Source organism: Nomascus leucogenys, chromosome 7b, assembly GCF_006542625.1.
Source record: "Nomascus leucogenys isolate Asia chromosome 7b, Asia_NLE_v1, whole genome shotgun sequence".
NCBI classification, from domain to species: Eukaryota; Metazoa; Chordata; class Mammalia; order Primates; family Hylobatidae; genus Nomascus; species Nomascus leucogenys.
In genome coordinates, this window is record NC_044387.1 from 55153267 (window position 1) to 55168431 (window position 15165).

A 15165-nucleotide genomic window follows, 5' to 3' on the forward strand; every position below is an offset into this window, starting at 1 on the left:
CCTGCCGCCATGTAAAACGTGCCTGATTCCCCTTCCACCATGCCTGTAAGTTTCCCAAGGCCTCCCCAGCCATGCAGAACTGTGAGTGAATTAAACCTCTTTCCATTATAAATTACCCAGTCGTGGGTAGTATCTTTACAGCAGTGTGAAAACAGACTAATATACTCTAAGTGCTCATATTTAATCCTATAATTACTCTCATTTTACACAAGATAATACAGGCAAAGAGAGGCCAACCAACCTGTCCAAGATTAAATAGCCAGTAGGTGGCAGAGCCTCAGAATGGAAATCTGAAGCCCACCTAGTTTCAGAATGTATGTTTTCAGTCAAAGCTCCATGCCTCACAACACAGATCCTCCTCACTTGGGCTCAATCCAGTCTTTTTCACTAGCCACCCCAAACATCACCATTTTCACATAGAGAACTACCTACTCAGCCTTTGCACGGGTGCCTTCCACCTGGAGCACCTATCTCAAGTGCTGCTGTCATGCATCCAGTGCCTCCTCTCCTCTCTGAAGTCTGTGCTGAGGTGGAGGGGATGGGAACCAGGGCCTCCAGGGTTCTTGTGCAATCAATCTGCCCTTACACTGCTCTTTCCACCAGCATTCATGCCTGTAAACACTGCCCATTTTCGCCTAAGGACAGGAACAAAGAATTTTTATGCCTCCAGCAAAACCAAAGGTATCTTGTACTCTGCTGTTGAACAACGTAGACTGCAAACCTATGGACCATAAGTCTGAGTCAGTTGAGCCATTTTGTTTGGCCATTATAGCATTTTCAAACACCAACAACATAATGGGAATGCCTTCCCCAGGGCACCCGATCCTGGTGTGGCATACTGCTGCTTGGTATTTTAGCAATGGGCAGCTCCAGGCTTGTAAGCTGTCCTGACCTAGTCATTAACTGACTCACTCATTGCTCCCAATTACTTCTCTTCCCATCATTCTTTCACATATAGTAAATCTTAGCTGTAAACAATACCAAGAGAAATAAAAGGGCATAACAGATATATCATTTCATTTCTACAGATTGAAAAACTCCCTATATAATGTCAAAGGTGGAAATATCCCTAAAATTGAAACAACTTCAAATCACAGCAAAACTAAAATTTAAGAACTTCTAGAACAAAAGTCCCTTATCAGTGCTCACACTTCTAAGCAGGAAGGGGGCCCTAGCAGAGTTGGCCCAGCCTGGCACTGGGTCACTGCTGGCAGTCTCAACCCCAGCGACATCTGAGAAAAGGTCAGGGACCTTTGTTTAGGCAAGTTTACCTTTAAATTTCAACACCAAAACCAGACATTTAGTGTTTGACTTATTTCTGTTTCGCTTATAACACTGCTCAAGTTCAGGGAATAAGCACCAAAAATACAAATGGAAGGGGATGCCTACTGAACACACTGCGCTTGACCACGACAAAACAAAGGGTACTACTCTTATTCCAAAGCTTTAGCTCTCTAGATTAGAGAAAGAGTACCAGTGCTTGTATTTACACATGCTGTGTAAAACCAAAGCAGCACTTAGCACACTACAAAGAAAGAACCACATTAATATTCACAAACTTTGGCAAGATAAGACAGGGGTCTGTTTTTTTCCTTTTTTTTTTTTTGAGACGGAGTCTTGCTCTGTCACCCATGCTGGAATGCAGTGGCGCGATCTCGGCTTACTGCAAGCTCCGCCTCCCGGGCTCATGCCATTCTCCTACCTCAGCCTCCCGAGTAGCTGGCACTACAGGCGCCCACCACCATGCCGGCTAATTTTTTGTATTTTTAGTAGAGAAGGGGTTTCACCGTGTTAGCCAGGATGGTCTTGATTTCCTGACCTCGTGATCCTCCTGCCATGGCCTCCCAAAGTGCTGGGATTACAGGCGTGAGCCACTGTGTCAGGCCTTTTTTTTTTCTTGAGATAGGATCTCACTCTGTCACCCTGGCTGGGGTGCAGTGGTACGATCACGGCTCACTGCAAACTCAAATTTCTGGACCCAAGCAATCCTCCTGTCTAAGCCTCCTCATGTAGCTGGAATTACAGGCACATGCCACCACGCCCAGCTAATTGTTTTTTTCTTTTTTAGAGACAGGATCTACTATGTTGTCCAGGCTGGTCTCAAGCTCCTGTGCTCAAGCAATCCTCCCTCCTTGGCCTTCCAAAGTGTTGGGATTACAAGTGGAAGCCACTGCGTCCAGCCTAAGATTATTCTATTATGCTTACATATATCATCTTTATCTTGAGTCTTAATCTGGCATGAGGAATAAGTGTCTTGTGAAAAAGAAATTTTATTAAGTCAAAAGCCAGGAGTAGAAATATTTACATCTTAATAGGATTCAAAATAGAAAGCTAAACAACTATTAAATTAAAATACTCTATACTTACTTCTGGAATCTAAAAGAACATTTTTAAAAAGATACTCTACACCAACCATTTTCCACAAATAACAACTGTAGCTGAGTTACCAAATACTTGTATGCAAATTAAATTTTTGCTTTCTTAATCACATTTGAAAAAGTAAGAGAGACCTAGCTCAAGGGAGAATTATTTTGTAAACAATGTGTTTTGTTTTGTTTTGTTTTTCAATGAAAACAACCTACATTTCCCAGGTATACTGGGACTTCTTAAAGGGATCACTTATACAAAGCCAAAATCTACACAGAAAACAAATCACCTTCTCTCTTACTCTGGTCTCTTTGCTGCACAGACGTACTAGACTACACTCCAAGCTCATTTCGGCATAGAAATGTAGGCCGTACAAGAAAGAAAGGAAATAATTTTTTTAACTTAATCCCAAATGTGATAGTAGAAAATAATTTTTAACTGTAAAAGGGAACAAGTTAAATGTCATTGAGTAATACTTACTGCTGGTTCAACTTGACTTCTATCTGCAATATCTATATGGACAATTTCAACAGTTTTCCATGTGTTTGGATCTAAACCATGTACCTACCAATGACAAAGAAAAGAAACAAAACAAACTGTAGATTATTCTATTATGCTTACACATATAATCTTTATCTTGAGTCTCTCAGGATACATTATAGGGAATTAAAAGACCCAAATTATTATTTCATTATATCAGCTGTCTGACATTTTGCAGGATCTAAAAGTCTTTTATTACCACTTATAACCCCAAATAATAAGGAAGGAGAGAATGAGGATGCTGCCAAATGAGTAGAAACCTGTCAATATTACCATCTGACAGTCCTCACAGATGATTTATGTAACTAAATATACAAGACCTACGTTTAACCCAAATGATACACAACAAAGTACCTGTAACCTTTGTAACCAACAAAGTCCTATACAAACATAAGGTGACATTACAAGTAGAATTCAAATGATGCACTGTATGGTCTAAAATTTCTCCAAAATTTGATTATCCTAAAGCTATTCAGTTTCAGTACGATGCCAACTCCTCTGTACTGCATGTTGATCAATCATTTATTTCTGAAATGCCATCTACGAACTAATTAGGAATTGTTTGAAAACTGCCAAAGATATGCCCATTTAAAAGCTGAAAATGTCAGATTAAGTCATACAGATTAATGCACACCAAATAATCTCATCTAGATTATAAATTATAGAGGATTACTACGAAAAACAACATAAAGGCCGGGTGCAGTGGCTCACACCTGTAATCCCAGCACTTTGGGAGGCTAAGGCAGGCAGATTACCTGAGGTCAGAAGTTCAAGACCAGCCTGGCCGACATGGTGAAACTCCATCTCTACTGAAAATATAAAAGTTAGCCAGGCAGGGTGGTGCATGCCTGCAGTCCCAGCTACTTGGGAGGCTGAGGCAGCAGAATCGCTTGAACCCAGGAGGCAGACATTGCACTGAGCAGACAGCGCATGATTGCACCCCAGCCTGGGCAACAAAGTGAGACTGTCTCAAAAAAAAAAACCAAAAAGAAAAACAACATAAAATGTCAAATGATCACTTGAAAGAAAAGTCAAATACTACATATTAAAATTCAAAGTTCTATTAATTGGCATCAATAACATTAAGAGCACAGTAATAGAACAGTAAAAACAGAATTTGCCACAATCATTAACCTACTCTCCTGGAATGAATGTGCACCAGAAAACAGAAACTGCTGAGTCCCACCCCTAGAGATTCTGGTTCGGTAGTTCTTGGGTGAGGTCAGAGTATTTGCATTTCAAACAAGTCCTCAGATACTGTGCTGCTGCTGGCCCATCCAAAGACCATACTTTTGAGAACCCCTAGACAAAGGGTATCAACCTATACAACAGGCCTTTTCCCAAGTTACACGACAAATCTTACCAAAAGTTAATGATTACATTTTTTTAAGTCCTAACTCAAAGATGTTCTTGAATCTTAAAGAGATAAATGTGCACCAACTTATATAAGTCAACAGCTTTTCAACATTTTTGTAAGTTATTCAAGTACTTTATCCCTCCTGCCTTTTGGCCATTTCTGACATGAGCCCATACCCTAGCAAGGCAGACAGGAGGTAAAAATTAAAGCAATCAATCCTGCTATGCAGAGCAGCTCTGACAAACACTCAGAGATAAAAGCAATCTAATTAGCAAAACTAATGGCTAAAATTGGGCTGGGGATTATCTGTGAATTTTGTTTACTCATGCTCTCCTCTGTCTCGGATAAAGAGAGTTGCTGATCAAAACAGCAACTCTACCAAAGTGTCAAGGCAAGAGGACTGACAGGGAAAGCCAATTTGCTTTCTGGCTGCTTGCCCGCCTCATCTCAATTTGACACAGCTTGTTGCTGTCAGATACTAGCCTAACACAGGTGACATTACTTTGATGATGACAAAGTGAACTACATATAGTATTCTTGTTTCCAGGGGGCTTCTGTACTAAAAGTGCAGAGTTGAAACTTACATTTTCTAATGTTCCCAAGTCTGGTTTGTGCCATGTTTCGATTTTAATGAAGAAATCATCTTTCATATATTCATTCTGCAGAAAACACAACAGGAAAATGACAGTGATCTTCTACCTGTTTCTTGGTGCCCACGTCTGAAGGAGCTTTTCCCAGTATAGGCATCCATGCTTTGACTCTACAAGGAGACTGATCCTCAAGTGACAAAGAATCATTAGCTACCGATTTTTATAGACTTGTCAGGCAAACCAAATGCTGCATGCTTTTAAATAATTTAAACAATTCTACTTGCCACGTGGCATACTGGGCTAATAAAGAAGCTGTGAGGTCTGATAAACAAATATGGCATTTGAAGGGAGTAACAAAAGCAAAATAAAATCAACAGGGAGATTTTGAAACAAGGGTGGAAAGGGCCCATGAACACTGGGAACATGTGGTAGAGGGTGGGGGCTGGTTGGCGGGACACAGGAAGGAACCATGCAGTGAGGGGCAGTTAGCAAAGAATGGTTGAAAATAATTACTGCGTAGAACAAAGTTTAAAGATAAAGAAAGTATGAGACACAAAAATAGTTTTACTCACCGTTACAACTGAGGCATAATGGAGAGGTAGGTAATGGAAGGAGAAAAATTTCAGAATATTAATTGGAGTCAAAACAATCTGTCCCAATACTTAATGTCACAAAGACTAAACTATCTGAAAACACAGAACATTTATTTAGTAACTTATGTCTGCAAAACAGTTTCTACACAAGTGACACTACACAGTACATTAGATTATGGAGTACAAATAAAATATGAAGAATAATCTAATTTTAAAAATAATGCTAAAAAGAACAATAATGTCACAACAGCAAAACATTATTTATAAGGTCAGTTTAGTAAATGATAGGATGCTGTTTCAGAAGTCTGTCCTATTCCTCCTCTACTATGTAGCAATTTAAGTAAAACACTGTTGAAATGCACCAAAACACCCTTGAGTGTAAACAACTTTTCTTTTGGCTTACCCCTGGAGCCAGCATAGTCAGCTAGGACCCCAAAGTGGCTGCCATGTGAGAATGAACTTATGCCTGTCACAAAGTTCTGGGGACAGGAACCTAGTGCAGGCCAGGCGCGGTGGCTCACGCCTGTAATCCCAGCACTTTGGGAGGCCGAGGCGGGCAGATCATGAGGTCAGGAGATCGAGACCATCCTGGCTAACACAGTGAAACCCCATCTCTACTAAAAATACAAAAAATTAGCCGGGCGAGGTGGTGGGCGCCTGTAGTCCCAGCTACTCGGGAGGCTGAGGCAGGAGAATGGCGTGAACCCCGGGGGGCAGAGCCTGCAGTGAGCCGAGATCGCGCCACTGCACTCCAGCCTGGGAGACAGCGAGACTGTGTCTCAAAAAAAAAAAAAAAAAAAAAAAAAAGGAACCCAGTGCGGCCCTTCCTCTGCCTCATTCTAGCAGTGACTATCCAAGAACCCATGGAAGACCCTGCTCAGTGTAACCCTTCTCAAAGACATTGGTACTGGGAATCTCTCTCATTCTCAGGGTGGAGGGGTGCAATGGCTGCTGGGGGCCAGGCTTACTTGTTCTACAGTAGGGGTATGCATTCCAGGCTTTCTCATGAAACACCAAGGAGCCCTCAGGAGCAATCATCCTCACGAATGCAGGAACTTTGCTGGGAGAAGAGAGATACTGGATATTATTGAACAGCACCATCAATTCTTGGTATCTATCAAATTGCTTGAAAGAGCATGGCAATCAAAGGTGACCACGTTCTAAGTTTGATGAACTAGTTTATTTCAATCCTAAAGTAATCCAGTAGAAATGAACACATAATTTTTTACACTTTAAATAAAAATGATTAAGAATATTTAGCTGGGTATGGTGGCTCATGCCTATAATCCTAGCATTTTGAGAGGCTGAGGCAGGAGGATGGCTTGAGCCCAGGAGTTTGAGACTAGCCTGGGCAACATGGTGAAACCCTGTCTCTACAAAAAACACAAAATTAGCCAGGCATGGTGGCACATGCCTATAGCCCCAACTATTCAGGAGGCTGAAGTGGGAGGATCACTTGAACCTGGGAGATAGAGGTTGCAGCAAGCTGAGATCACACCACTGCACTCTAGCCTGGGCAACAGAGCAAGACCTTGTCTCAGAAGGAAAAAAAAAAAGTTAACTGTATAAAAGGTTTCGTGTTTATGTGTGTATTTTTTTTTAAATAGAAGCAATTATTTCTTAAGAACTTCTGATCTACTACCCCAATGTGAAACCTAAGAGTTAATGGCTATTCATCCTGCACATTAATACAACGTAGTTCTTAGAGTTAGATGACATTATACTGTTTCTTAATGCAAAAAGCCCCAGAATAAGGAGATATCTCTGAATAAAAGTCTGAATACATTTTACAGAACAGACCTGAAGAAAAATGACAATGTAAACAGACCTGAGGAAAAATGACAATGTAAACGACTCATGTAGAAAATCAGAAATTAAAGCATATCCAAGTATAAAATTTTGTAGGTATGGGAGATGAATGTCACTTGCTGCCTCAAGTTATGTTCAGAGGAAGAGAAAGGTTCAATACATGATTAATATATGAGAAGCTTGTGCAAGCATATGATAATCAGAAACAATCCCAACATATAAAGGGGCAAAAGTCATCCACAGGCCCATTACAAATAGAAAATGTTACTCGTTAACAAACAAATAGGAAAATCAGTCTTAACAGTATTCAAATAAACGCAAATGAAGTGACTGATTTAGTGACTGGAGCCTACTGTAAAAAGTAGTTTTGCTAGCACAGACTTTTCACACAGATCGAATTCAAATCCCAAAATCACCATTTAGAAGCTGTGTGACCTCAGGCCTGCTACTTGGCTTCTCTGAAATTCCTCATATGTGGAATGGAATTCCTATTACCTGCTCTGCAGGGTTATTGATAGAATTAAATCAAATACTGGAATGTGTTCAGCACACTGCACAAAACAATGAGCTCAAAAAATGGTAGTTACTGCTTTTTAATTATAAGCTGACACAGAGCTGGGTACTTTCATATGCCTTTCTTCATTTAAATCTTCCTTAATGTCTTCACATCCTTAAAAATGAAAGAGGCTAATTCTTTGTTCACTTTTTTTTTTTTTTTTTGAGATGGAGTCTTGCTCTGTTGCCCAGGCTGGAGTACAGTGGCAGGATCTTGGCTCACTGCAAGCTCCACAGACTCCTGGGTTCACAACTCTCTCCTGCCTCAGGCTCCCGAATAGCTGGGACTACAGGCACCCGCTACCACCCCCCGCTAATTTTTTTGTATTTTTAGTAGAGACGGGGTTTCGCCGTGTTAGCGAGGATGGTCTTGATCTCCTGACCTCGTGATCCACCCGCCTTGGCCTCCCAAAGTGCTGGGATTACAGGCGTAAGCCACCACGCCCAGCCTGATCACTTATTTCTTTTCAAATGGTGGAACAATTCATTCAAACTTCAGAAACACCAAGCCAGGATAACTGAAAATAACATCATTTTAAAAGTCAAAGAGTATCTAGTTGTCCAAAAAATTTATCCCATTGCTAAAGAACTAGAACCAAAATCCCTTTAAGTGTGGGTGAGGTCTAATCAGGGTACAACGGAACACATGAGCATAATTTTTTAAGCCAAGCTACAAGACTACCTATTCATCTGAGAGTATGACAAACGGATCTATCCATGGTTCAGTTGGTCAACTTAGAAAAAGCAGGAGAGGCCAGGCGTGGTGGCTCACACCTGTAATCCCAGCACTTTGGGAAGCACAGGTGGGTGGATCACCTGAGGTCAGAAGTTCGAGACCAGCCTGGCCAACATGGTGAAACCCGTCTCTACTAAAAATACAAAAAATTGGCCAGGCATGGTGGTGGGCGCCTGCAATCCCAGCTACTCGGGACACTGAGGCTGAATTGCTTGAACCTGGGAAGTGGAGGGTGCAGTGAGCTGAGATCATGCCATTTCACTTCAGCCTGGGTGACACAGCAAGACTCTGTCTTAAAAAAAAAAAAAAAAGAAACAAAGAAAAAATGAAAAGGCAGGAGAAACAATTCTGTATTAACTCAGACACATATTTTAACTATCCATTTATTCCTATAGTGCCTGATGTGTGAAGAACCTTAATATTCATAAAATGTTCTAAAATTTGCTGACTCAAATAGAAGGAAATTGGCATTTATCATTAAAGGCCAACATGAGCCAAATCTACATGAAAATTTTAATATTTATCTCGCTCCTAAATGCCTACTATCTTATTTCTAAGATACTTTTCCCACCATGTGAATTCCAACAATTCATTTTATGTTTTGACTGAGTTAATAAAGTCCAAACCTATAAGCTAGATTTATTTCAAATTTACTCCTTTTTTTATGTTTAACGTGAGAACATTATCAAATACATCTCTCCTCAATGAATCTAAGTAACTGACTAAACTTGAGGAAAATGTATATATGGAGCAAATAAAATTAAATTTCAATTCTACTTCAAAGGTTAGAAATTTTCATTAATGGCAACCTCAATATATTCCTAACATGGTAGTTCAACTGTGCCAACTATATATAATTGAGAGTATATACATCATTTTGCCACCACAGTTATCACTTAGTAAGGCACTTTAGTAAAATGCAGCAGATTCCTGATTTGGAAGCTTAGAGAGCCTCAGAAAAGAACAATTATTAACTGAATGAACAATAGTAAGGCCCTTTAGTAAAATGTAGCAGATTCCTGTTTTGGAAGCTTAGAGAGCCTCAGAAAAGGAACAATTATTAACTGAATTAACAAAATGGGACGTAGGCCTTCAAAAACAAACACGCAAAAAGGACAATCCTTCTCTTGTCCTCCCAAACTATTCACAAAATGGTGCTCCCTCATGATAAACCAATACTTGGAACAGCGCTTACTTACCTCAAGGTAAACATGGCTAGATTTCAGGTGCTTAAGACTGAAGAGTTGAGTTACCCATAGCACAATGCCCAGGACCATGAAGACTCTTTAGGAATACATACCCCTTCTCCCATTCTGAATAGTACTTTAAGACTATTTAACTTCAGGGTAAAATATGACCATAAGGTACACTGAATGCCTGATCTAGGCGCATTCCTTTTTTAATCCTATTCCTGAGATACATAATACCATGGCAAATCATTTCTAACTGCACTTTTCCCTGGAAATTATTATGTCTATCTGTAAACCACACAAGCAAGACAACTTTTCCCACCCTTCTCCTTCCCACTGCAGATGAACATCAAAACACAGAAAAATATAGGGAAGAATTTGAAGACTAGATTAATTTACCATAAATAAACCAATTAATCTTTCATTTTATGATCAACTGAAATATCCCTTAAATACACTGTGACGCCTTCTCTTCACTAGTCAGGAAAAGCTCAGTTGAGAAGGCAAAAAAAGAAAACAAAGGGCCAGGTGCAGTGGCTCACGCTTGTAATCCAAGCACTTTAGGAGGTCAAGGTGGGAGGATCACCTGAGGTCGGGGGTTCGAGACCAGCCTGGCCAACATGATGAAACCCTGGCTAACATGATAAAAACACAAAAATTAGCTCAGCATGGTGGCGGGTGCCTACAATCCCGGCCATTTGGGAGGCTGAGGCAGGAGAGTCACTTGACTCAGGGAGGTGGACGCTGCAGTGAGCCAAGATCACACCACTGTACTTCAGCTTGGGGACACAGTGAGACTGTGTCTCAAAAATAATAATAATATATATATACATACATATATAAATAAAATACTGGGTACCTCATTCATTCATCCACTCAAATATTTACTGTGTCCACTGTGCCAGGCCAGGGGCTGTGTAAATTATGGTGAGTACACAGGACAACTCCTACTCAGAACTTATTTCGAGGGATGGAGGCAGAAAACAGATTAGTAAACAACAAAACACAAAGAGAATTACTTAACAAGCAGTGCAGTGAAATTAAAGAACAGGATACTGGGCAATTAGTAAGTGGAGCAAGGGTATTCGGGAAGGCCTCTCTGAGGAAATAATATTACAGCAGTGATCCAAGGGTACGGAGGCAGGGAACAGAACAGCAAGTAGAGGGAACAGCATGACTACAGGTCCTAAGACAGCAAAAGACTTAACCTGCTTGAGCCACTCTTAGGTCTCCAGCATGGCTAGACTGCAGTGACCAAACATGGAGAGAGGGCAGAAAGACCACATGGGCCCCACCTTATAGGTCACAGAGTTTAGATTTTATTCTTTGTATGATGGGAAGCCACTGAAAGCTTTAAAAAGGGGAATGGCACAACCTGATTTCAGCTGTATGACCATTCTGGCTCTGTGTGAAAAATTAATTGGAGTGGGCAAGAATGGATGGTTGCAAAAATTAACTCAAAATGGATAAAGACCTAAATAAAAACTAAAACTATAAAATTCTTATAAGAAAATACAGATGTAAATCTTTATGATCTTGGATTGGGCAATGATTTCTTTGATGACACCAAAAGCATAAACTACAAAAAGAAAAAATAAATTGGACTTCATCGAAATCATAAACTTTTTTTTTTCTTTGGTTTTTTAAGAGACAGGGTCTTGCTCTGTCACTAGGCTGGAGAACAGTGGTGTAATCATAAATCACTGCCACCTCCAACTTCTGGGCTCAAGCGATTCTCCCACCTCGTCTCCTGAGTAGCTACGACAAACAGGTACGCTGTACTGTGACCAGGCTAATTTTTAAATTTTTTTGTAGAGATGGGGTCGCAATATGTTTTGCTATATTGCCTGGCTGGTCTTGAAATCCTGGCCTCAAGCAATCCTCCCACCTCAGCCTCTTAGGTAGCTGGGACTACAGGCAAACACCAAAATTAAAAACTTTTTAAGCTTCAAAAGACACTATCAAGAAAGTGAAAAGATAACTCACAGAATGGGGGAAAAATCGGTAAATCACCTCTATGATAAGGAACTAGTTTGCAGAATATATAAACAACGCAACTTAACACAGAAAACTCAATTTGAGAATGGGCAGCCAGAGGCCGGGCATGGTAGCTCAGGCCTATAATCCCAGCACTTTAGGAGGCCAAGGGAGGTGGATCACCTGAGGTCTGGAGTTCGAGACCAGCCTGACCAACATGGAGAAACCCTGTCTCTGCTAAAAATACAAAATTAGCCAGGCGTGGTGGCACATGCCTGTAATCCCAGCTACTCGGGAGGCTGAGGTAGGAGAAGCTCTTGAACCCAGGAGGTGGAGGTTGTGGTGAGCTGAGATCACGCCATTGCATTCTAGCCTGGCAAACAAGAGTGAAACTCTGTCTCAAAAAAAAAAAAAAAAAAAAAAAAAAAACAGAAAAAAGAATGGGCAGCCAAGGCCAGTGGCTCACATCTATAATCCCAGTACTTTGGGAAGCTGAGGCAGGATGACAGCTTAAGCACCAGGAGTTGGAGACCAGCCTGGGCAACACAGGGAGACCTCCATCTCTACAAAAAAAAAAATTAGCAGAGCACAGTGCACACCTATGGTCCCAGCTACTTGAGAGGCTGAGGTGGGGGGATTGCTTGAGCCCAGGAGTTCAAGGCTACAGTGAGCTATCATCAAGCAACTGCAGTCCAGCCTAGATGACATAGTGAGATCCTGTCTCCAAAAAAAAAAAAAAAAAAAAAAAAAAAAAAAAACTAAAAAGAAAGTGAGGGTATGAGATTTGAACAGATTATTTCTTCAAAGAAGATATACAAATGACCAGAAAGCACTTGAAAAGATGGTAACATCTTTAATCACCAGGAAAATGCAAATCAAAACCAAAACCACAATGAGATACCACTTCACACACACTAGAATGGTTGTAATAAAAAAGATAATGAGGATGTGGAGGAACTGGAACCTTCATACACTGCTGGTAACATTATAAAGTGGTGTAGTTGTTTTGGGAAGCAGATTGACAGTTCCTCAAAAGGTTAAATATAGAGTGATCATATGACCCAGCCAATTTCACTCACAGCAATATATATCTCCAAGAGAACTGGAAACATGTTCACACGCACACAAAAAAGTATGCAGAAATGTTAACAGCAGCATTACTCGTAACAGCCAAAAGTGAAAACCCAAATGTTCAACAACTGATGAATGGATAAACAAAATGTGGCAGGTCTATACAATGGAATATTACTCAGCAAAAGTAATATATTATCAAATATATATTTGATATATTATATCAAATAATTATAAATATAATGATAAATTATAAAAAAAGATAAATATCAAAGTAGTGATACATGCTTTAACACAGACAAGCCTTGAAAACATGCTAAGTGAAAGAAGTCAATCACGAAAGGCCACATATTACATGATTCCATTTACATAAAATATCTACAGTACATCTACACAGAAAGTAGATCAGTGGTTGCCAGGCACTGGGAGGAGGGGGTAATAGTCAGTGACTGCTAATGAATATGAGATTTCTTTCTGGATTGTTGAAAATGTTCTGAAATTAAGTAACAATGGCAGTTGCCCAACTCTGTGAATATACCAGGAACTACTAAAGTGTGCATTTTAAAAGAATGAATCTTATGGCATATAAATTATATCTCAATTAATTTTAAAGCCAGAAAAAGAATGGATGGCAAAATATCAGCCTGGAGGCAAGTCTAAGAGAGAGAACGGTAACTTTGATTAACAGTAGTGATGGAGATGGAAGAAAGAAAAGAAGATACATAAGGAGGGAAATTACAGAAATGATTTAAAACCCCAGTTTGTGGGAAGGGAATAAAATAACCAGACACAAACTGCCTAACTTCTGGGAGACAGTAGACTCCAAAGTCCTGGAGAATTACAAAAAACAAAGAGAAAAGTATTTTTCACCCAATAAAAGGGGAATAATACATGAAAAATGAGATACACCATCAAGAGGAAAAATATATTTCAGAAAATACTTCTGACATTTTTCTGAAACAGGATCACTCTTGATTTGGAAAACTGAACTGTGAAAAATTTAGGACTAAACTACATACAATGACAAATAACATGTGTCTATGATGGCTAATTCTTGACTCAAGAACAAATTATATTTGGCTGATATTTATTAATTTTTCTTTTTCTTTTTTTGTTTGAGACAGAGTCTCACTCTCATTGCCCAGGCTGGAGTGCAATCATTATCTTGGCTCACTGTAACCTCCGCCTCCCAGGTTCAAGCGATTCTCCTGCCTCAGCCTCCCAAGTAGCTGGGATTACAGGTGCCTGCCATCACATCCCGCTAAATTTTTTGTAGTTCTAGAGACGGGGTTTCACCATGTTGGCCAGGCTGGTTTCGAACTCCTGACCTCAAATGATCCACCCACCTCGGCCTCCCAAAGTGCTGGGATTCCAGGCAAGCCACCGCACCCAGCCTATTAATTTCTTATATGTGCAAGGTGCTCTCTGAATGTGAACAACTATATACAATCAATCCTTTCATTTTCAGGTGATTTAAATTTCTCATTATTTAAGTTCCTGGCAAATGACTCCCTTTGCTTACAAAAATGAACTCTTACCTTAGAACCACATGAAATTTTTAAATAACGATTTTTCAAAAAAAACTTCTTCTGTTTCAACCTTTGGGAAACAAGGTGGTTCTGGAGTTGGCAAAGCTTTATAAATTCCCCATCAATCAGGACTGACTGAAGATGGCGAAAGTGTAACACTTACGCAGAATAAGAAAGAATAAAGCTGACTTTCCTCAAGAAGGGTGAGCAAATAAACTAGCAAAAAGGACTGGTCAGTGTGTTCTTACAGTGAAGTCTCAGGAGAGCTACAAGCTTTTCTCTGAAATACCATCTGAAAGTTACAACACATTTCTTTGTCTTGCTCCAAAATTCTCTGCCCAGTAAATTCCTTCCTCTTTCACTACCATCTACTACTGAGCATTAAAGAAACTAACTTTAGTGGAAAATGGGATACAATAAGACAAACATGCACACATGGAAATATGTGACTAGGTATCAAAATGAGAAGAAATTATAAATATGATGGGTTTAGGGAAGAGGGATCAAAGTGAATAAAATCAGCCATGGAATGCCTCTGCATAGGATAGTTCTGAGGTGTACTCAGAAAACCAAGCAGGTTATGAGAGACCCCAGCATAAGGGGCTGAAAAAAATGCTCAGGGTGGGATGAACAGTTTATGTTAGGAAGACAACAAAGAGACTGGCTTGCTTAGAGCCAAGGGTTTTTGTTCTGGATGGACTTATACAATTGGGAATCTGAAATACCTTGTTAAGTTTAGCTTTATTTTGGAAGAAGACTTTAGATGTTAAAGACTTCAGAGAAAGTAAGAGATGGTGAAACCTGTGGTTTTGGAAGAATTTTTCTGTAAACTCCCAAGGAGTTAACTTCAG

General features: G+C 40.0%; 1 protein-coding gene across 2 annotated transcripts in view; it reads right to left on the reverse strand.

Moving 5' to 3' along the window:
* Positions 1 to 15165, reverse strand: part of PITPNB (phosphatidylinositol transfer protein beta) — a 68332-nt gene that overhangs the window by 40363 nt on the left and 12804 nt on the right. For both annotated transcript variants that reach the window (XM_003258031.3, XM_003258030.3), the window contains exons 4-7: positions 6416 to 6507; positions 5427 to 5434; positions 4849 to 4923; positions 2848 to 2931 (exon numbers count right to left, since the gene is read on the reverse strand). In XM_003258031.3, coding sequence (XP_003258079.1) covers positions 2848 to 2931; positions 4849 to 4923; positions 5427 to 5434; positions 6416 to 6507 — 259 coding nt within the window. The remainder of the gene's footprint in view (positions 1 to 2847; positions 2932 to 4848; positions 4924 to 5426; positions 5435 to 6415; positions 6508 to 15165) is intronic.